This window comes from Mesoplodon mirus (genome assembly GCF_964341445.2).
Source record: "Mesoplodon mirus genome assembly, chromosome: 4".
Lineage (NCBI taxonomy): Eukaryota > Metazoa > Chordata > Mammalia > Artiodactyla > Ziphiidae > Mesoplodon > Mesoplodon mirus.
The window spans coordinates 146,952,075-146,975,007 of NC_138979.1; the positions used below are offsets into that span (position 1 = coordinate 146,952,075).

Consider the following 22,933-nt stretch of genomic DNA (forward strand, 5'->3'; position numbering starts at 1 on the left):
CGGACGCCTGAAGCTGCCCTATTCAATGACAAAGTGGCAGTTGCTGGAACCCCATAATTGTGAAGCAAGGCCCAACACTCAGCTACACTCAAGTACACTTTGGTAAAGGAGGAGCTGTCCCACTACCTCTCAGCAGTAATTCCTTACAGTGAGAAACAACTGGGGAAACAGAGCTGGGCTCTGCACAGAAGGAAAAATCTTCACAGTGGTGTAAGGGCCAGCATGAGGCTCAGGGGGTTCTATGAGTTGAACTGTGTCCCTAGTAAAAGATATGTTTAAGTCCCAAACCCCAGAATGTGAGCTTATTTGGAAATAGGATCTTTACAGACCAATCAAGTTAAAATGAGCTCACTGGGGGCCCTAATCCATATGACTGGTGTCCTTACGAAAAGGGAAAATTTGTACACAGAGGGAAGATGATGTGAAGACACACAGTGAGAAGATGGCCTTATGCCTGGAGTGATGCAGTTACAAGCCAAGGAATGCCAAGGACTGCTGGCAACCACCAGAAGCTAGAAGACGCAAGGAAGAATCCTCCCCAAGAACTATCAGAGACAGCACGGCCCTGCCAACACCTTGGTTTTGGACTTTTAACCACCAGAACTGTGCCAGAATAAATTTGTCATTTTTTTTAAACTTTTTTTTTTTTTTTTTTCCGGTACGCGGGGCTCTCACTGTTGGGGCCTCTCCTGTTGCGGAGCACAGGCTCTGGACGCGCAGGCTCAGCGGCCATGGCTCACGGACCCAGCCGCTCCACGGCATGTGGGATCTTCCCGGCCCGGGGCACGAACCCGTGTCCCCTGCATTGGCAGGCGGACTCTCAACCACTGCGCCACCAGGGAAGCCCTAAACTTTTTTCTTTTAATATATATTTTTCAACATCTTTATTGGAGTATAATTGCTTTACAATGTTGTGTTAGTTTCTGCTGTTTAACAAAGAGAATCAGCTGTACATATACATATATCCCCATATCCCCTCCCTCTTGCATCTCTCTTCCACCCTCACTATCTGTCATTTTAAGTCATCTAGTTTTTGGTACTTTGTTAGGGCAATACAAGGAAACTGATATAGGTGGGGAAAGAGCAGAGAATATACAACTATCCTACTCCCTTTTTCCTGAAATGATCCATAAAATATACCACAGCTTCTTCACCTACTCACCCCCTGCTTGCTTAACTCATGTGTAGGCTATAAGAATCTTCTACTGTTCACTACTTTCAGGATAACCTCACTCACTCTGTGTCCCTGAGGGCTCTATCCTTGGTCTGCTTCTTACCTGGGCATTGGGTCCTCACATTATTTCCATCATCTCAAATATCATTCTGACTGATGCTTCCTGTAAAAGCAGGATCATATGTGCCCCGTGTTCCATCCGTTAAAATTCTGCATCCATACCTATCATTTTGTCAGGCTGGAGTTTCCTCAGGAAACTTTCTTCACCAGTGCTAGCAAACAGAATTCCTAATTAGATCCTCTGAATGAGCAGCTGCTTATGAAAGGAATTCTGGGCTCTCCGGAGGAGGCAAATGCTGCACATGCAGACCTTGTAGAAGGTTTATTTGACACAATAAAGCCATTTAGAAGAAACTTTATCTCAAAGGTTGTACACTGAAACACACACACACACACACACACACACACACACACACACACACACTCCTCTTCTAATCTAGTAACCATAAAAAATAGCAAGCACCAAACCAAGCTTATTATCTTCCTTCCCCAGACAACCTCTTCTGGGCTTTCTAACCTGAAAAATGGTATTGCACTCTCCTGATCAGCTAGTCTTTGACAGAGCTGGGGCTAGGGTGAGGCAAGCAAGCCGCCTAGGGTGCAGAATTTAAGGAGGCACTCACTCTCAGGGTCAGCCTTGGTCTTGAACTTCCACACGTAGTCAATCACCAGCTCCAGTCCCATCCCCTTCCATGTAATCTCTCTTAGCGGCTCCTCTGTGCACAGTGGGTGCTAAGCATGTTGGGTTGATATAGAGGATCAGGGACAGATGAATATATACTTTGTATTCTCAGCTGCCTTAGTAGAAGCCTTGTCATTCATTTGTCACCTGTCTGCTCTTAGTTATGTCACAATTATCTCCTATATTCTAATCTCCAGTATCATACATCCTCATTGTGTCTATGCGTCTCTCTGAGATCTAAAAAATAGAGCACAAAATCCTTAACATTCAAGTTTCTTTTTAGTGTGGTTCAACCCACCCTTTCAGCCTTGCCTGGCACTACATTCCCACCCAAGCACTTTACAGCACAATTCAGTATATTACTCACTGTTCTCTGCATATGCCATGCGCCTCCATGTCTTAGCACATTAGTCCATGTTCTTTCTTCATACTGGGATGAAGCTTCTCCCTCTGGAAAAAGCCAAATCAGAACCCAGCCCCAAAGTCCACCTCTGAGAATCCTTCTCTGTTGCTCTAGTCTTACATTGCAGCTCTTATTTCATGCTGCCTTTTACTTAGTGATCATTTCCACATAGCCATCTCCCATCACCCCCAGTCTTGGCTGTTGGCAGAGTGTCCAGTTAGTTAGCTGTGTTGTCATCACCATACTTTGCACAGAAGGGTAACTCCATGAGTACTTATTGAATCCAAGTCCAAAACTGGTCAAAGGCAGCTTTTTTAAAGTAACTATCCTTTTTTCTCTAGTTTTTATTTCTCCTATTGTTACTACTTTCATCCACTTCTACCTCATCATCTTTGACTTTTGACATTAACAGTGAAATAACATAGGAAATTGGACTTCTGCAAAAAGTAGTGAACAATCCTTAGAAGACTTAGCTTGGTGAGGGCAGGAATGACTATCTCTCTTATTCACAGCCCTGTTCTGAGTGCTTGGCACACAGTAGATGCCCCATAAATAATTACCAAAACAGTGAGTTTACAGCAATTATAATTGTTTTATGACAGTATTGTGTTGCATATTATTATAAGAAGTTTATGAAAGGATTTATATAACTTTCAGGTTTTTAAAAAACTATTTAAATTATCTGCATAAACCCCACAGAGTACAATATTAAGGGTGTTTTCCAGTTTTACCAGTCTCCAGTGATTTCTATTAATAACCCAAAGGAGCCATATACTACTTTGGAGTTGGACTATGTGGTCCTGGACACAGGAGCAAAGTGAGCACTTGGCCTCAGCCTTCCCAGCACGTTCACAGGAGATTTATTTCTTAGAGCTTTTGCATTTTCTGGTGAGATCATGAGAAGAGAGGGAGAAGTTTCTACATTTAGTAACATTTATTTATGCATTCAGTATCAAGTACATAAGTGCAAATATCCAGAGTCCATAATTAAGTCCATTAGGAACTACAGAGAAAGTAATACAAATTGTAATAAAGTTAACATGCTGGTACTTTTTAGTTACCATACATGTAAATTAGCCCGTCAGTCTCACACAACAAAAGTACTGCATGTTCGTTTTGGGTTTATTTGTTTATTTAATTATTTTAAGTTATACAAAACTGATTACCCTAAGTATGGTCGACTTGTTTTTATTTTTATGTTGTGTGTGTTGGAAAAACACTTAAACATCAATCTACAAGTCTATATATTGTTATTAAAGATTAATCCAAGCAACAACCCAAGGACATATAAGCGATTTCCACTATTGCATCAGTGCACTCGGCAGGAAAGGCCTAGCCACAGGGAACATGAGAAGCTACAGAAGCATTGCAGAGAGAAGAACACCGACGAAGGAAAGATAACTTGGGTTCTCACCATCATGCAGTTTTTTCAGCAACACAAAATTAAAAACCACATCTAATACACTTTTTTCTATGCTTTAGTGCTTGACACAAGTGACTCAAATACCCTAAGAGTACAGAAACAGCCTAAAAACAGCTGTTTTAAAGTTTGTCTCTAAGATTATGATACTGGGGGGGAGAAACAATCAATTTATAGTAACATATAAGACAGAGCTGTTACCACTTCAGACATTCCTCTTGGTGTCCAGTCCCTGGTGGGGTACTGATTTACTCAGTGTGCCTTTTAGCGCCTGGGATTTTAGCCTGAATCCTAAAAAAACAATATCAGAAGATGGTAAATCACAAGTGCTATTAATGAAATCATTTTATAACATCATTATGTGTTGTTGCTTTAATTAGCTAAGTGACCAAATCGCTTAATATTCCAAAAGGTATTATAATTTTTACGTATGAGTGCCTATAAACACATTTCTATGTAGCAATAAGAAAGTATAAATTAGATAATGAATGGCCCAAGGAAGCCATATTCTTTAAATTATAATTTTTTAGGTAGACAAAGAGGTCAATTTATTTCAGAATTATAGAAACTGTGATATAGTTAGGTGACCATTTATCACTCAATCTGGGACACTTCTGAAAGAGAAAGAGGGTGCTGATTACTAACTATGCTAGGACAACAAGCATAAACATAGATGATTCCAGGTAAAGAAACATATAGTCACCTTCAGCATAAACTGCCCAGAGCTAGAGTTAAGAAACCTGAATCCTAGTTTCAGCTCTCTACTAATTAGCTGTGTGACATAGGCGAACTAATGAGCTTTCCTGGTCCGAGAGTATTTATTGGGTGCAAATTAGATATCTCCAATGCCCCTAAAATTCTGCAGCTCTCACAGTATGGCAGTATTATTTTAGGGTAGGTTTATACTGGAAGCATTTTGTTTCATTAAATCGAAGCTTTATGAGCTCCCCATGCAGAGTCTGACTGAGACCTTCCTCTGTCCTAGGCACCCTTCTACATGCTGGAATTCAGTGAACAGAAGGGAGAAGGTCCTGCTCTCATGGAGCTTTCATTCTCCTAGGGGATGAGGAGCCATAAATAAACAAGTAGACAAACAAGAGAAGTACATATGGTGATAAATGCTATAAAAAAAAAACCCAAACAAGATGAAATGATAGGTAGTGAGGGGGTAGCAGTGATAAGGTGGGAGATGCCTACTTTAAATCCATTTATGTGAGAAACAGATGCCCAAAGGGACCACCAGGCAAACATCTGGGTGTGAAGTGTTTCAGGAAGAGGAAGCAGGGAGTGCAGAGGCCACAAAGTGAGGACAAGCTTAGGAGGCAAGGAGAGTAGAGACCAGTGTGCTTGGGGAGCGAGGAGGGGAGGTCTGAGAGGCAGGTGGTAACCCAATGGTGTTGGAACTTGTGGGCAGTGGTAAGGAATTTAGATTCTATTCTAAAATGGATGGGAAGCCATTGATGAATTTTAGGCAGAGGAATGATGTGACCAAAGAAGATCATGATGGTGGTTATGTGAAAAAACTGGGGAAACAGAGGTGAGAGAAATAATGGATGGGGGAAAACTATAGCAGTCCAGGTGCCAGATGGCAATGGCCTGGGTGTTATGAAACTGGAGCCTTGGAAATGGAGTGAAGTGGACACTCTGGGGATCTAGTGTGGAGATGGAGCTGACAGGGCCCACCTGTCATGATGATGGACTGCATGTGCAGGCAAGGGAAAAACAAGAGAGTAATCAAGGAAGATACTTTGATTTTTGGCCTGAGCAACCAGGTGAATGATAATGCCATTTAACAGGATGGTGACAAGTGAAGGAAAAATAAATTCTGGCTGAAATTGCAAGATCTGTTTGGCCACGTTGAATCGATTCCATTGGGATTATTTTTTATTTTTATTTTTTTTTGTGGTACGCAGGACTCTCACTGCTGTGGCCTCTCCCATTGCGGAGCACAGGCTCCGGACGCACAGGCTCAGCGGCCATGGCTCACGGGCCCAGCCACTCCGCGGCATGTGGGATCTTCCCGGACCAGGGCATGAACCTGTGTCCCCTGCATCGGCAGGCGGACTCTCAACCACTGAGCCACCAGGGAAGCCCCGGCCATGTTGAATTTGAAACGTCTTTGGGACATTCAAGAGAAAACATCAGATCAGCAGATGAATAGACCTGGCTCTCAGTAAACCTTTCTTTTTTAGATTTACTTTTATTATTTATTTATTTATTTTTATTTATTTTTGGCTGCCTCAGGTCTTAGTTGCAGCATGCGGGATCTTCGTTAAGGCACACAGGATCTTTTCTTGCAGTGCGCACACTTGTCTCTAGTTGTGGCATGTAGGCTCCAAGGCGCGTGGGACTCTGTAGTTTGTGGCACACAGGCTCTCCAGTTGAGGCACGTGGACTTAGCTGCCCTGTGGCATGTGGGATCTTAGTTGCTTGACCAGGGATTGAACCTGCATCCCCTGCATTGTAAGGTGGATTCTTTATCACTGGACCACCAGGGAAGTCCCTCAGTAAATAAACATTTTGATTTAGACTTTATGCATCTATTCATAACATCTAGACTTGCACTGATTTTTAAAAAAATGTCTCAAGCACATCACTGACTCATATTTAGCTATGAGCAGTTAACCAATTAAAACCCTCCAGGTATTTTTTTTATACATAGTACTGTTGTACCCTATATCATCCTCACCTCCCTCTCCTCCCATTCTATATTTGTTTTTTTTTTTTTTTCTTTTTTTGCGGTACACGTGCCTCTCACTGTTGCAGCCTCTCCCGTTGCAGAGCACAGGCTCCAGACGCGCAGGTTCAGCGGCCATGGCTCACGGGCCCAGCTGCTCCACGGCATGTGGGATCCTCCCGGACCGGGGCACGAACCCGTGTCCCCTGAATCGGCAGGCGGACTCTCAACCACTGCGCCACCAGGGAAGCCCCCATTCTATATTTGTAAAGCTGACTTTTTAAAAACCTAAACTTGTGGAGATAAAGGAGTCTTTGACATAGAGATAACCTTTGAGGCCACAGGACTGGATGAAAGGTGAACCAGAGAGGGAGGAGCCAAGAGAAGACACTGGGAGAAAGCAGCTGAGGCTTGAGCAGTGTCACTAGTCAAGACTAGTGTTTAACAAAGATAGCAGTAGTGATGAAGAGTATCTGAGAGGTTGAGAGGGATGAGGATGGAGTGATGACTGCAAGATACGGCAATATGGAAGTCACTGGGTCCCTGACAAAGAGCAACTTCAGTGCTCAGGGTGAAGGCCTGATTGCAGTGAGGTGGGGAGAGATGAAAGAGATAGCAAGGACAGAAGACTGGAGAAATTATGATTGTGGAAATAAGCACGTACAGGCAGAAACTGATAATGCAGCAGAGAGTGCAAAACATTCCAATAGAGACATCTTAGGTCTGTCTTCTCAAAAGTTTAAGATATAGAGCTCTACCCACCACCAGTCCCTCCCATCAGGAAGCTTGCACAAGCCTCTTAGATAGCCTCATCCACCAGAGGGCAGACAGCGGAAGCAAGAAGAATTACAATTCTGCAGCCTGTGGAAGGAAAACCACACTCACAGAAAGATAGACAAAATGAAAAGGTAGAGGAGTTTTTACCAGATGAAGGAACAAGATGAAACCCCAGAAAAACAACAAAATGAAATGGAGATAGGCAACCTTCCAGAAAAAGAATTCAGAATAATGATAGTGAAGATGATACAGGACTTTGGAAAAAGAATGGAGGCAAAGATCGAGAGGGTGCAAGAAGTGTTTAATAAAGACGTAGAAGAATTAAAGAACAAATAAACAGAGATGAACAATACAATAACTGAAATGAAAACTACACTAGGAGGAATCAATAGCACAATAACTGGGGCAGAAGAACGGATAAGTGACCTGGAAGACAGAACGGTGGAATTCACTGCCATGGAACAGAATAAAGAAAAAAGAATGAAAAGAAATGAAGACAGCCTAAGAGACCTCTGGGACAACATTAAACGCAACAACATTCACATTATAGGGGTCCCAGAAGGAGAAGAGAGAGAGAAAGGACCAGAGAAAATATTTGAAGAGATTATAGTCGAAAACTTCCCTAACATGGGAAAGGAAACAGACACCCAAGTCCAGGAAGTGCAGAGAGTCCCATATAGGATAAACCCAAGGAGAAACACGTCAAGACACAGAGTAATCAAATTGACAAAAATGAAAGACAAAGAAAAATTATTGAAAGCAACAAGGGAAAAATGACAAATAACATACTAGGTAACTCTCATAAGGTTAACAGCTGATTTCTCAGCAGAAATTCTACAAACCAGAAGGGAGTGGCACAATATATTTAAAGTGATGAAAGGGAAGAACCTATAGCCAAGATTACTCTACCCAGCAAGGATCACATTCACATTCAGTAGAGAAATCAGAAGCTTTACATACAAGCAAAAGCTAAGAGAATACAGCACCACCAAACCAGCTCTACAACAAATGCTAAAGGAACTTCTCTAAGTGGGAAACACAAGAGAAGAAAAGGAGCTACAAAAACAAACCCAAAACAATTAAGAAAATGGTAACAGGGATATACATATTGATAATTACCTTAAATGTGAATGGGTTAAATGCTCCAACCAAAAGACACAGGCTTGCTGAATGGAAACAAAAACAAGACACTTATACATACTGTCTACAAGAGACCCACTTCAGACTGAGGGACTCATACAGACTGAAAGTGAGGGGATGGAAAAAGATATTCCATGCAAATGGAAATCAAAAGAAAGCTGGAGTAGCAATACTCATATCAGATAAAATAGACTGTAAAATAAAGAATGTTACAAGAGACAAGGAAGGACACTACACAATGATCAAGGGATCAAGCCAAGAAGAATATATAACAATTATATATATATATGCACCAACACAGAAGCACCTCAATACATAAGGCAAATGCTAACAGCTATAAAAGAGGAAATCAACAGTAACACAATAAGAGTGGGGGACTTTAACACCTCACTTACACCAATGGACAGATCATTCAAAAAGAAAATAAATAAGGAAACAGAAGCTTTAAATGACACAATAGACCAGATAGATTTAATTGATATTTATAGGACATTCCATCCAAAAACAGCAGATTACACTTTCTTCTCAAGTGCACAAAGAACATTCTCCAGGATAGATCATATCTTGGGTCACAAATCAAGCCTTGGTAAATTTAAGAAAAATGAAATGATATCAAGGATCTTTTCTGACCACAACGCTATGAGATTAAAAATCAATTACAGGGAAAAAAACGTAAAAAACACAAACACATGGAGGCTAAACAATACATTACTAAATAACCAAGAGATCACTGAAGAAATTAAAGAGGAAATCAAAAAATACCTAGAGACAAATGACAATGAAAACATGATGATCCAAAACCTATGGGATGCAGCAAAAGCAGTTCTAAGACGGAAGTTTATAGCAATACAATCCTACCTCAAGAGACAAGAAACATCTCAAATAAACAAACTAACCTTACACCTAAAGGAATTAGAGAACGCAGAACAAACAAAACCCAAAGTTAGTAGAAGGAAAGAAATCGTAAAGATCAGAGCAGAAATAAATGAAATAGAAACAAAGAAAACAATAGCAAAGATCAATAAAACTAAAAGCTGGTTCTCTGAGAAGATAAACAAAATTGATAAACCTTTAGCCAGGCTCACCAAGAAAAAGAGGGAGAGGACTCGAGTCAATAAAATTAGAAATGAAAAGAAGAAGTTACAACGGACACCGCAGAAATACAAAGAATCCTAAGAGACTACTACAAGCAACTCTATGCCAATAAAATGGACAATCTGGAAGAAATGGACAAATTCTTAGAAAGGTATAACCTTCCAAGACTGAACCAGGAAGAAATAGAAAATATGAACAGACCAATCACAAGTAATGAAATTGAAACTGTGATTAAAAATCTTCCAACAAACAAAGACATCCAGGACCAGATGGCTTCACAGGTGAATTCTATCAAACATTCAGAGAAGAGCTAACACCCATCCTTCTCAAACTCTTCCAAAAAACTGCAGAGGAAGGAACACTCTCAAACTCATTCTATGAGGCCACCATCACCCTGATACCAAAACCAGAGAAAGATACTACAAAAAAAGAAAATTACAGACCAATATCACTGATTAATATAGATGCAAAAATCCTCAACAAAATACTAGCAAACAGAATCTAACACACATTAAAATGATCATACACCATGATCAAGTGGGATTTATCCCAGGGATGCAAGGATTCTTCAATATATGCAAATCAATCAATGTGATATACCATATTAACAAATTGAATAAAAACCATATGATCATCTCAATAGATGCAGAAAAAGCTTTAGACACAATTCAACACCCATTTATGATAAAAACTCTCCAGAAAGTGGGCATAGAGGGAAACTACCTCATCATAATAAAGGCCATATATGACAAACCCACAGGAAACATCATTCTCAATGGTGAAAAACCGAAAGTATTTCCTCTAAGATCAGAAATAAGACAAGGATGTCCATTCTTGCCACTACTATTCAACATGGTTTTGGAAGTCCTAGCCACGGCAATCAGAGAGGAAAAAGAAATAAAAGGAATACAAATTGGAAAGAAGAAGTAAAACTGTCACTGTGGGCAGATGACACGATACTATACATAGATAATCCTAAAGATGTCACGAGAAAACTACTAGAGCTAATCAATGAATTTGGTAACGCTGCAGGATACAAAATCAGTGCACAGAAATCTCTTGCATCCCTATACACTAACAACAAAAGATCTGAAAGAGAAATTAAGGAAACAATCCCATTCACCATTGCAACGAATAAACTTACCAAAGGAGGTAAAAGACCTGTACTCAGAAAACTATAAGACACTGATGAAAGAAATCAAAGATGACACAAACAGATGGAGAGATATACCATGTTCTTGGATTGGAAGAATCAATATTGTGAAAATGACTATACTACCCAAAGCAATCTACAGATTCAGTGCAATCCCTATGAAATTACCAGTGGCATTTTTTACAGAACTAGAACAAAAATCTTAAAATTTATATGGAGACACAAAAGACCCCAAATAGCCAAAGCAGTCTTGAAGGTAAAAAACGGAGCAGGAGGAATCAGACTCCCTGACTTCAGACTATACTCGAAAGCTACAGTAATCAAGACAATATGGTACTGGCACAAAAACAGAAACATAGATCAATTGAACAGGATAGAAAGTCCAGAGATAAACCCATGCACCTATGGTCAACTAATCTATGACAAAGGAGGCAAGGATATACAATGGAGAAAAGACAGTCTCTTCAATAAGTAGTGCTGGGAAAACTGGACAGCTACATGTAAAAGAATGAAATTAGAACACTCCCTAACACCATACACAAAAATAAACTCAAAATGGATTCGAGACCTAAATGTAAGACTGGACACTATAAAACTCTTAGAGGAAAACATAGGAAGAACACTCTTTGACATAAATCACAGCAAGATCTTTTTTGATTCACCTCCTAGAATAAAGGAAATAAAAACAAAAATAAACAAATGGGACCTAATGAAACTTCAAAGCTTTTGCACAGCAAAGGAAACCATAAACAAGATGAAAAGACAACCCTCAGAATGGGAGAAAATATTTGCAAATGAATCAACGGACAAAGGATTAATCTCCAAAATATATAAACAGCTCTTGCAGCTCAATATTAAAAAAAACAAACAACTGAATCCAAAAATGGGCAGAAGACCAAAACGACATTTCTCCAAAGAAGACATACAGATGGCCAAGAAGCACATGAAAAGCTGCTCAACTTCACTAATTATTAGAGAAATGCAAATCAAAACAACAATGAGGTATCACCTCACACCAGTTAGAATGGGCATCATCGGAAAATCTGCAAACAACAAATGCTGGAGAGGGTGTGGAGAAAAGGGAACCGTCTTGCTCTGTTGGTGAGAATGTAAATTGATACAGCCACTATGGAGAACAGTATGGAGGTTCCTTTAAAAACTAGAAATACAATTACCATATGACCCAGTAATCCCAGTGGGCATATACCCAGAGAAAACCATAATTCAAAAAGACACATGCACCCCAATGTTCATTGCCACACTATTTACAATAGCCAGGTCATGGAAGCAACCTAAATGCCCATCGACAGACGAATGGATAAAGAAGGTGTGGTACGTATATACAATGGAATATTACTCAGCCATAAAAAGGAATGAAATTGGGTCATTTGTAGAGACGTGGATGGATCTAGAGACTGTCATACAAAGTAAGTCAGAAAGAGAAAAACAAATATCGTATATTAACGCATATATGTGGAACCTAGAAAAATGGTTCAGATGAACCAGTTTGCAGGGCAGAAATAGAGACACAGATGTAGAGAACAAACGTATGGACACCAAGGGGGGAAAGTGGCAGGGGTGGTGGTGGTAGTGGGATGAACTGGGAGATTGGGATTGAAATGTATACACTAATATGTATAAAATAGATAACTAATAAGAACCTGTTGTATAAAAATAAAATAAAATAAAATTCAAAAATTAGAAAAAAAAGTTCAAGATATATGTTTTAGTTTTGAAATGCTTTGGAATACCACAATAGACTAGGTGTTAACTAATTCTACTCTTCTCCCATTGTGGAAGTCCTTTTTACCACATTTGTAACAATGGTCAACTAACTTTTATGTGAATATTTGAATGAGTGTCAGTGAGCTCACTGTTTCATGGGGCCAATGGTTTCATTGTTGAACAACTCTAATTGGTACTGTTTTCCCTCACGTTTCATTCAAATCTCAGACCTTCTGGACTTTCCATTCACAGTTCGTTAGAGAAAAAATGGAAGACTACTTCTTTCACAATGTTAGACCTCCAAATATTTGAGGATAGCCAATGTGTTCTTTTAAAGTTATCTCTTTTCCAGAGTAATCATCCCCAGTGAAGCTGGGCTGTCACTCGCCATTACTGTCAGATTTCCAATACTTCAATACCCGGTCATCTTTCTGACATTACTCCAGTATATAACTGCAGCTCTTTCAGACTCTGAAATTTAGCACAGATATGGAATTACAATATGGAATATGAAACAGCTATGGCCTCTTTTGATTTTGATTTATACTTCTATTAATAACATCTAGGGGCTTCCCTGGTGGCACAGTGGTTGAGAGTCTGCCTGCCGATGTAGGGGACACGGGTTTGTGCCCCAGTCTGGGAGGATCCCACATGCCGCGGAGCGGCTGGGCCCGTGAGCCATGGCTGCTGAGCCTGCATGTCTGGAGCCTGTGCTCCGCAACGGGAGAGGGCACAACAGTGAGAGACCCACGTACCGCAAAAAAAAAAAAATAATAATAATAAAATAACATCTAAACTTGCATAGATTTTTAAAAATATGCCTCAGTGCATTATTGACTCATACTTGGCTGTGATCAGTTCATCGATTAAACCCCCTCGGGTAGTTTTTACACAGCTACTGTTGTACCCTATCTCATCTGCCCTTCTTCCCATTCTATATTTGCAAAGTTGACTTTCCTAAATAAAGAACTTTGCTTTCCCTGTCAGTTTCATTTTATTAATTTCAGTTCACAATTCTACATTACTCAAGATCACTTGATTCATTTTGAATATTGAGTTTTTCTGTCTTCTGAATGTGCTTTTGCTCTAAGCTATGTGTCACCTAGAACTCTGATGAGTATATTTGATTTGCCTTCACATAATCATGTGAAATACTGAGATGGAAAGTCGTGGAGTCAAGGGCAGAGCCCTCTGTCACATTACTACACCTTGCCCCAGGTGGATATTTGATGGATTAATGAACATCCCTAGGGTCTACTATTTCAACCTTCTAGAACTCTACCAGTTGTGCTATCACCTGGACCGTACATCTCCATTTTCTCCTCAAGGACACCAGGAAGACTTTTCTAGTACCCCCACTGAAATCCAAATTCTTGCTGGCTAGAGCAGGCTGTATGATCCCTCAGTTTAGTGATCACAGAACGATCTGAGTATTTACCTATATTTTTACTAATTCATTCTGGAACTTTGCTTGAAAGTAGGCATTCGATTCATCAAAAGGTAATTTCTAGAATCTTTTTTTCTCATTTGAAAATCAGGACAGTTCCTGCCCAATTTCAGACTATTTTACCATCCTAGAATATAACTCACCTGGACATGGAGAGTTGAATTCACTTGAGGCAGATTTCTTATTAGGTTTTCAGTTATTTAAAGCTTTAATTTCCTCTAAAATATTTATTTTACCTTTTTAAATTTGTCAGCATTTAGAGCTGGAAAACTGAGACACAGGAAGGTTAAATGACCTGGACAGGTTCATCATCCACTCAGTATAGTGAAGGGAGGGGCACCAAGGTCTCCTGACCCAGTCTGGGACTGTCCTCCACACCCCTCGTGAACTGATCTCTAAGCAGTAGAAGGAGGATGATCATGATGATGATCACTGAATATTTATTGAGTGCTTCCTATGTCCAAGTAAGAGTAGTTTATAGACGTTATCTTTTCAATGTATAGATAAGGAAACAAGCTCAGGGAGTCAAATAACATGCATAATGAACTTATATAGCTAAAAAATGCCAGAAATGGACTCAAACTAGTCTGATTCTAAAGATCATGTTCTTAACTGTTTCACTAAAAGGGTGTGAGTTCTTTTGGTGGACTTATTCTAGCATGGAATCAGAATTTCAGAGGTTGAAGGAGTCTTAGAGGTAAGATGCCACCAAGAAATCTCCTTCAAAATTTAGTGTCAGGCAAAATGGATTCTTTTGAAGAACTGCTGTTTCCTCCTTTCTGATAACAAGAACTATGAACTTCCCATTTCTCTTTTTGTTCTTAGCTTCCTTCCACTTCTGCCATGTGAGGACACAGACAGAAGTCTGCAGCAGAACCTGACCATGCTGGCAAGGGCCCTCATTTTAGTAGCTCTCCATTATCCCCTCCAGGTAAGACCAGTAGTTTCCTTATCTCCCTCACTTTAATACTTTATGCAACTCTACTGTCATTCTTATACTGTCTTATAGTTATTTCTTTACAGTTTTGTCTGCACCTATAGGCTGAGAGCTCTGCTAGGATAGGATCATCTCATTCCTCTTTATACTCTCTGTGCCTGTTACATGCAGTTCCCATAAAATAATAAGTATGTCTTTTTTTGGAAGCAAGCAACTAATCAATCAAAAAAAAATTAAGAGATGTGATTTGTTCAAGATCCTCAAACTAAGTATTGGACGACTGAGCACTAAAGCTTCTATCTTCCAGTTTCCAAGCTCCTATTCTGGTGTTCTTTGCTGTAGTTCCTAAACACAGTTCTAACTGCCAAAAAGGCACCTAGGGAGTTCATTAAAATATAGATTACAGGACCCTTATTCTAGGAGTACTATTTCCGTAAGTCTGTTGTACAGTCTGGGATTTCATATTTTTAACAGGTTCCCCCGGTTTGGTAAACACCAAGTTTCACATTATACCATGCTGCCATTTCTTAGTACAAAGTAATGAATATCCTCCATTTGTTGATTTTCATTAGGTATTAGTTGCATTTGTGTCCAAGCTGATAATTTCAGGCATTTTGAAATGTGCTACAGATCTGATACAGATCCAAATTCACCATGAATTTAAGGGGAAGAATATAAACAATACACAGTAAAAAACAAAAATCTTTATATACTTCAGGAGAGAACTGTAACTGATGATATGCAAATCAAATAGCAGAGGAACTTTAAAGTGCTTGTTTTTTTCTTATTTGTTTGTTTTGTTTTATACATCTTTTACTATGTAAAATACTTTCCTTGAATTCTGACCATCACCTAGGTCTAGCCACATGATTCTAAGATTACTAGAGAGAAAGTCTAGTTTTTTGAGACATGTATTTGTAGTTGAAGCCTGGGTCAGCTTTTGATTAAAACAAAATCTTGAGTAATAAGGACAACATAAAAACTATCATTTTAGATGAAGACATACCTAAAAACACTAAGAATTAAGGAAAACTACTAAGTTAATGACCATATTAACTGTAGGTACTTATAACTGGAATCTTTATCTCCTAATATATAAAGTAGCCATAAAGTAGAGTCTATTTAAGACTCAGGTTTGAAAAGCAATGCTGTTAATAAAATAAGCAAACACACACACTTGTTGAGTTGAAATGGTGTAATTTAAAATGTAACAAAAGTTCTAAAGATTAAAAAAAGTTTTAAAAATAATTTCAATGGTTTAAAAAGTTAGTGATATTTATTGTTTAAAAATTGAAAATGTTTGTTAACTTAATTGTTTTTATTTCAATTAAACTTATAAATTAATTTCACTTTCCTGAATCAGGCTTCTTTCTTTCCTCCAACCCATCTTATTCTTGGACATGAACCAGTCCCCAGATAGAGCTTAATATCATTCATTCATTAAAATTCATTTCAATATACCTGAAATAAACCACTGAAAGTTTTGTTTAATTGGAAGTTTTAAAATTCATACTTAATTTATGAAATAATATAATTGGGAAGGGTGTGAATATAAGCCTCAAATAAGTGAATGATCATAAATCAACCTATTATTTTCTTAGCCTTTTATTAGTCCTATCTAATCCAGTCAAACGCCTGCCTAAGGCGGTCTCTCCTTTTTATGAATTGCACTATGTAACTTACTTTGCCACAACAGCATTTATGTGAGTCCTCACAAGTCCCAGATATTGGTCAATCTGTGCCTACAAAGAGGAAGAAATCATGAGCACATCCAAGGTTCACAAGGTCAAACCTTAACATGAATGTCTGACACTACATAGAACTTACCTGGTGCTTAACATACACTACAGGTAGAGTAAACATTGAAACCACAGCTGGGATGAAAAACAAATATAGTATTAAAATTGAGAGTCAGTAAGAATAAGCTTATAGATACATTTTTATATAGTAGTCATGTGATATTATGACATTATTTGCAGTAGCCAGCATTCTAGCTAAAAGATGGCAGGACTAGTTCATAAGGAAAACAAAAATATGCTGAGGTCTTCACGGATATTAAGTCATTATTCCTGGAATGAGGGAATGACCTCCTAAGAAGAAAATGAACTTCTACACATAAATGCCATTGAAGCAGATATATATTTGAAGCCAAATAAAACCAGTTACAGTTGAAGAAAAAAAACCTTCAGATTAAGAAATTCATTATTACTATGTAATATATATTATACTCCTTAATTGAACTATGATGGTCAGGGAAATGCTCTGGACTCAGAGAATCTGGCATTTGTTGCTAGGAATCCATCCAAGTAAGCTAACAGCTAACAGCCTAGGAAGCTTTACGCGCACAGAACATGTGAAGGGAGACATAACACACTTGTCTGTCCTTACCCATGAGCAGCAGGGTCAAGCCATTGAAGAGAGCGCCAACGTAAGTCAGGAGCCACATCAGGACTGCAAACTAAAGAATGAAATGATGATCAGAGCTTCTAAAACCATCGTGACGGATAAGAGTCTCATTTCATTGACTTCTTTAGATTGAAACTTGAGGCAAACTACATCATGGTTTCAATAGAAAATGTAAGAGCATTTAAAGCTCATCACAGAATTACTGAAAGAGGATCCTGTCTTTACTTCTCTCCAAACCCTTTGGATCTCTTTGTTGTAAGATTTGAAGGACTCAATGAAATAATAATCTAGGGCAGGGGTCAGCAAATCGGCCACTGGCCTGTTTTTGTATGAGCCCACAAGTTAAGAATGGATTTTACATTTTGTAATAGTCAAAGAAAATCAAAACAGGAATAACATTTTGTGATATGTGAAAATTATATGAAATTCAATTTTCAGTATTCATAAACAATGTTTTATTAGCACACAGCCACAGTCATTTATTTACATGTTGTCTTTGGCTGCTTTCCTGCTATAATGGCAAAGTTGAGTAGCTGCAACAAAGACTGTGTAGCCTGCAAAGACTTAAATATTTACTATATGGCCCTTTATAGATAAGGTTTGCTGATCCCCATTCTAGCCCACAATTTTTACATTACAAATGTCAAGAGAAATGTCACCTTAAAAGCCCTACGGTAAGTATAATCTCCCTATCTCTTTTTTATTTTATTTTTTTTATTTTTATTTTTTTTCCATACGCGGGCCTCTCACTGTTGTGGCCTCTCCCGTTGCGGAGCACAGGCTCCGGATGCGCAGGCTCAGCGGCCATGGCTCACGGGCCCAGCCGCTCCGCGGCATATGGGATCCTCCCAGACCGGGGCACGAACCCGTATCCCCTGCATCGGCAGGCGGACTCTCAACCACTGCGCCACCAGGGAGGCCCTCCCTATCTCTTTTTTAGTCGTTACCTGCCAAGACATTATTCCAGTAAAGCACCTTGAGGGTTAAGGCCTCATCACTTACTTTCCTTCTGCTCTTTCTTCCTCAGTTATGGAGCAGCCCATGGGAGACCCCTCCCTGGTGTGTACAAAGTGCTCTGGGGGAACGGGGAACTCAAAACATCCTTGCCTGGGCTCCCACCCTTCTGCTCATGGCCCTGTTGAATCATGATTGATTGACTTTGGTTTTACATGTAAGCCACGGGGTGGTCATAGCAGCTTGTTCAAAGAAACCTGGTGAGTTCAATGATGGCACCAGGAATAACACCCAAGTGCCCAAGGTCCTCTACCCTCAGGGGTTCAGTCTCACAGCCCACATGTCTTATTATTAGCAGAGTCCAGCATTTCAAAGAAAAAGCATATATATTTTTTACATTCCCTAAACTAGACTTTTATTTTAAAAATAATTTTAGGAAATTGAGGAATTGAAAATGGTAAGGACAAGCAACCTGGGATATTGTAAAAAGTACAGAACTAGAAGATGTGTGACCTGGGTTTGATCCCAGCTCTATCAGTGACTCACTTGGCAACCTCAGGCAAGTATCTTAACCTCTCTGAACCATAGTTCCAGCATCTGTAAAATGAGGGGATTAGACTGGATGAGCTCCATGGTACTGTACAGCTGGAGATTTTCTGACTCTAGAATATAATTAGCACTTGTTATTTTATTCTCCATTGTGTCGCAGTTTATAATGTTACACCATTAGGGAAAATAAAACCAAGACGGTCAAACGGAACACCTTAAGCAATCATACTTTTAAGGAATCCACCAGGTCCTGGACAAGGAAGAGCCTCCTCAGTTCTTTAAGCGTGTTGTTCACATAGAATTGCAGGCAGTCTGTGTACTTCTGAATCTGCTCCTGAGACAGCGTGATCTCAAGCTCCAAGTAGGCCCTGTCAACAAAGGACCCCCACAGAGAACTCCATCAAAGAGAATCCTGAAACAGCGAAGTTTTCCTTTTCCAACCCTGAGGATAACAGCCAGATCATCCTGAAGGATTCATGCCAGCCAAAAGGCTACAGGGCACCACACACACCAAAAGCCGGTGCGTTGGGGAACACAGGAATCACGACACTTAGTGGGGCACTCTGACTGCTTTTGTCTCCCATAGGCAACATTACAGTGTGAGCTGATAATTCAGAGCAACTGGCTGAGAACAGAGAAAAGTCAATCCAAACCAGCTCATTTGCTGAATTCTCTGTATATCTCTGGCCCACCAGGCAATTGTGAAAGTCCTCCTTTCTTCTTGGCTGCATGAAGATGAACTGTCTTTTTAAATAACTGAGATATCTGAAAATCCTAGCTGCCAATTATTATTTGTCATCAAAACTCTAAGATTTCATATTTAAATTCTGGAAAGTACTTTCAGGTTTTATCTAGAGAACTCTGAAAATGCAAGTGAGCTGCACCATATTAAAATGCTCACTGCTTCTAGTAAGAGTGGTATTTTTAGTAATTGCATTTTCCATTTGTTCAAATGGTTAATTTGAACTCTTGGGTAGATAAACTCTTCAAGTATATAAAAATCAATCTATCCTCCTGTTTTGGCCATCCCCCCCTTCCCCAGGCCCATCCTCTCTCTCTCCTTCCCCCACTCTACGATGTTGTCTATTTTGAGGATATTTCTAGAGTTTTTAAAGTGCTCACCTAACTCTGAGGATTGAGAGGAAAAGAGTACAACAGAATTTGGCTTGAGTTTTAGAGAATTTATGTTTATATGCTTGGCTTTTTAGGAAAAAATAGAAAAACTGATTTGTCTAGATAATATGTTTTGATTCAAAATGTATTCTGAGTTATATATTCCTTTTGCTGATAAAAAAATTCAGCCAAAGGAGTGTTTTACATTTTAAATGTCTCCTAATGGAAGATAAAGTAGTTGAACTAACTACAGTTAGACTCTTGGTCCTACAACTGGGTAGTTACAGAAGAAATAAGAGAAGTGAGAGATGAGTTCTCAGTGTAACTTGACAGGCTTGGATCCAAGAACATGGCAGAAACCGGCCTCTCTCAGATGGCTAAGGACAGGGGCTGGGGCAGGGCAGGACTCTAACAGTGTGGATACTGGTCACAGGCTAGGGTCACTGAAGTAGGCATAGTATTCACCCTGGTAAAATGACACTCCACTTCTCCATTCTTCCCACTTTTGGGATGGGAACATGTGTAACCAAGTTATGGCCCAGAAAACCCATTAACTCTGCATTAGAAGGCCAAATACATCCCAAGGGCGAGAAAGATCAGACTGTAACTGTGTTTGACACTGAGGCCAGGAACCAGAGGCTGGGAAGAGAAGTCTGAAACATGGCATTTTCCCTTTTGTCAACAAGGCCCCATAACACAGGAGTCTTTTCCCTCTTTTAAGAGCCTGGTGCCCTGATGCCTTGATTCAGCTGACTGGTGAGGGTGAGCCAGGAAGGATTCAGAGGCATCCCCAGTGAATTACTGGGGCTGGCTCAGAAGCCATCATGCAGCAGTATCTACACATCTCATTCGGGATGCAGAAATATCTGTCAGTTCCAGGAGGTGAGGATACCTGTAGTGGGGCCTGCACTCTGGGGCCAGCACCAGGTGAGGGTTGACTCTGACAGTCAGTGCTAAAATACCTGGGGCTTACAAGCTATACTCACAACTAAATTGGGGTGGAGTTGGGGAGCATGCAGCTGGAAGTGCTAATATCTCCCTCTGCCACATTTCATATATCCTCTTAATACACTGCCTTAAAAAAATCCTCCTCTTCATTGTTCATTCTAGTTAGATTTCCCCTGTATAAAAATACGGAAGAGGGTGCATAATACTGTTCATGAAACTTGCATCCCTCAGAAGTTTGGCCCTTTGATATTAAACTTCTGGAAAGAGCAGAGAAATAAAAATCCAAACACTCTAGTCCTGGCTCTGTGCTATTTACTGCCATGTGACTTTGGGTAAGTCACTTTACTGCTTAGAACCTCTGTTTTTCCATCTGTGAATAGGGATTATAATGTTCTGCCTTCTTCAGAGAGTTGGGAGGGATAATTGTTGAAACACTTCAAACTATAAAACATTGTATACAAATAATGAATTATGATTATTATTAGTAATATAAAATGAATATTAAATATAAATTTAATATTTTCACATTTATAAATTCACACACAAGAAAAGAATTTATATTATATAAATTATATAAATTTAAATTAAAGATAAATATTTAATATTTAATTAGTAGTAATAAAGTTTTAAAAGCTCAATAAAGCAGTAACGGTTAGAATAGAGATAAATGAGTTTGTGTTAGAAATTTAACAGAAATATTAGTTATTAAAAGAGAGAGCATTAAAGGAGACTCTACGAGGCCTGCTAGGTGTCAGAGAAGCACAACCCATAGTGCACAGGAGCTGAAATAGAGGCAGACGGAAGAGCCACATGAGAGGCGGGGCAAGGGCTGGTCTGGTGGGGGCACTCACTTGAAAGGGTGACCCTCGTCGGTTTTCTGCACAGCTTGTAAAACAGACTTGTAGATGCGGAAACTGATGGTGGCTGAGAGCGCAGCGAGGGCCAGGTAGGCCACGACACTCACAACGCTGAACTGGGTCAGGGAGAAGAGTAGCAGCAGGAAGCTCCCAAACACTATCCCCGTCTGCTTGATGTCCCTCCAGTACAGCAGGTCAATAGCTGTAGGGAGGAGACACACATACACACACCAGTTAACACTGGCAGTACCACTGGGGGAGCTGTTGCAGCCCCTTCTGCAAAGCCACAGTTGCTACAGGTTCTCACCAGCTTTTGGATTCCTAAACACAGATGAATAGACACAGCGCTATTCCCAGGGCACTTACTGTCATCCCATTTTGCTTTGGAAGAATCTTTTCTATCCCTGAGGTCAATCAGTAAATTCACAGATAAGAATAGGCTGTTGAACCTCCAATGACAATATCTCTCTGAGTGAATCTCAGTGGGCTACATCTGTACAGTGGCCTAAATTATGTGACTTTGAAACAAGATTGAAAATTCAGAGGACTCTGTGAAGTACCTGTTCTCTTCTTTTGGATGGCATTGATTGTACACATCTTGATGCCCTGCTTACAATTCAGTGTCTCAATGGTGGCCCGTAGATGAGCACATCAGTCATACACATGGCCCTGCTGCTGAGAAGGGGCAGCAACAAGGAAAACAGAGGTTCTGGAGAAGTGGAACCTTCAGAAGCATGGCAGCAGGTCTGGGAGACCCCAGCTAATGCCAAAGGCTTCTGAATAGAGATATGGTCTGCCTCTAAAATGAGCAAAACTGAAGGGTTAGTAGCTTTCTCAAGAATACCTGGAATTTGGATTAAACCATTTTGTAATCATATGATTTGTTCACTTACATTCTTGTGACTTAAAAAATCTGGAATACAAGCCTTAAAATCTACATCACACCTCTCATTCAGTTATTTGCCTTTCAACTCAGAAACAAAAAATTAAATTCAAAAGAGTAAAGCCATGGTGCTTCAAATACGATACAAAATGGAAATATTTTAAATATTCCAGTCACTAGATTATGAAAAAAGCATAGAAGACTTGCTGAAGAATATATGCAAATTTATTCTTCAATAAGGCGAGTAACAAATGGTTTCTTTCTTTTCAGGCAGAGAAGAGGAATCTTTGGGAAGACATGACATAAGAAATGCCTGGGCCCCTGAGGGTAGATGATAGAAGTGGGAGAAGAAGGGATCTCCACAGAAGCCTTGCTGCCCCCTGGGTGTGAATGGCTCTGGAGACAACAAATTGAGGTAAGCCTAGGCCTAAGTCTAGACCAGCAGGCCTAAAGGCCCCTGTGGGCTAGGAGCCTCTTAGTATTTATTCTGTTAAGTGTAGGGGAGTGGGGAAGGAGAATAAAAAGGAGACTAA

General features: G+C 39.8%; 1 protein-coding gene across 1 annotated transcript in view; it reads right to left on the minus strand.

The window, feature by feature from the left end:
* Window positions 1-3,262: 3,262 nt before the first annotated feature.
* The window catches only part of RTN1 (reticulon 1), a 243,797-nt gene continuing 224,126 nt past the window's right edge, over window positions 3,263-22,933 (minus strand). Inside the window, exons 4-9 of the mRNA XM_082617434.1 lie at window positions 21,512-21,719; window positions 18,829-18,967; window positions 17,079-17,148; window positions 16,518-16,564; window positions 16,374-16,432; window positions 3,263-4,030 (exon numbers count right to left, since the gene is read on the minus strand). Of these exons, the coding sequence (XP_082473560.1) occupies window positions 3,988-4,030; window positions 16,374-16,432; window positions 16,518-16,564; window positions 17,079-17,148; window positions 18,829-18,967; window positions 21,512-21,719 (566 nt within the window). The 3' untranslated portion in view covers window positions 3,263-3,987. The remainder of the gene's footprint in view (window positions 4,031-16,373; window positions 16,433-16,517; window positions 16,565-17,078; window positions 17,149-18,828; window positions 18,968-21,511; window positions 21,720-22,933) is intronic.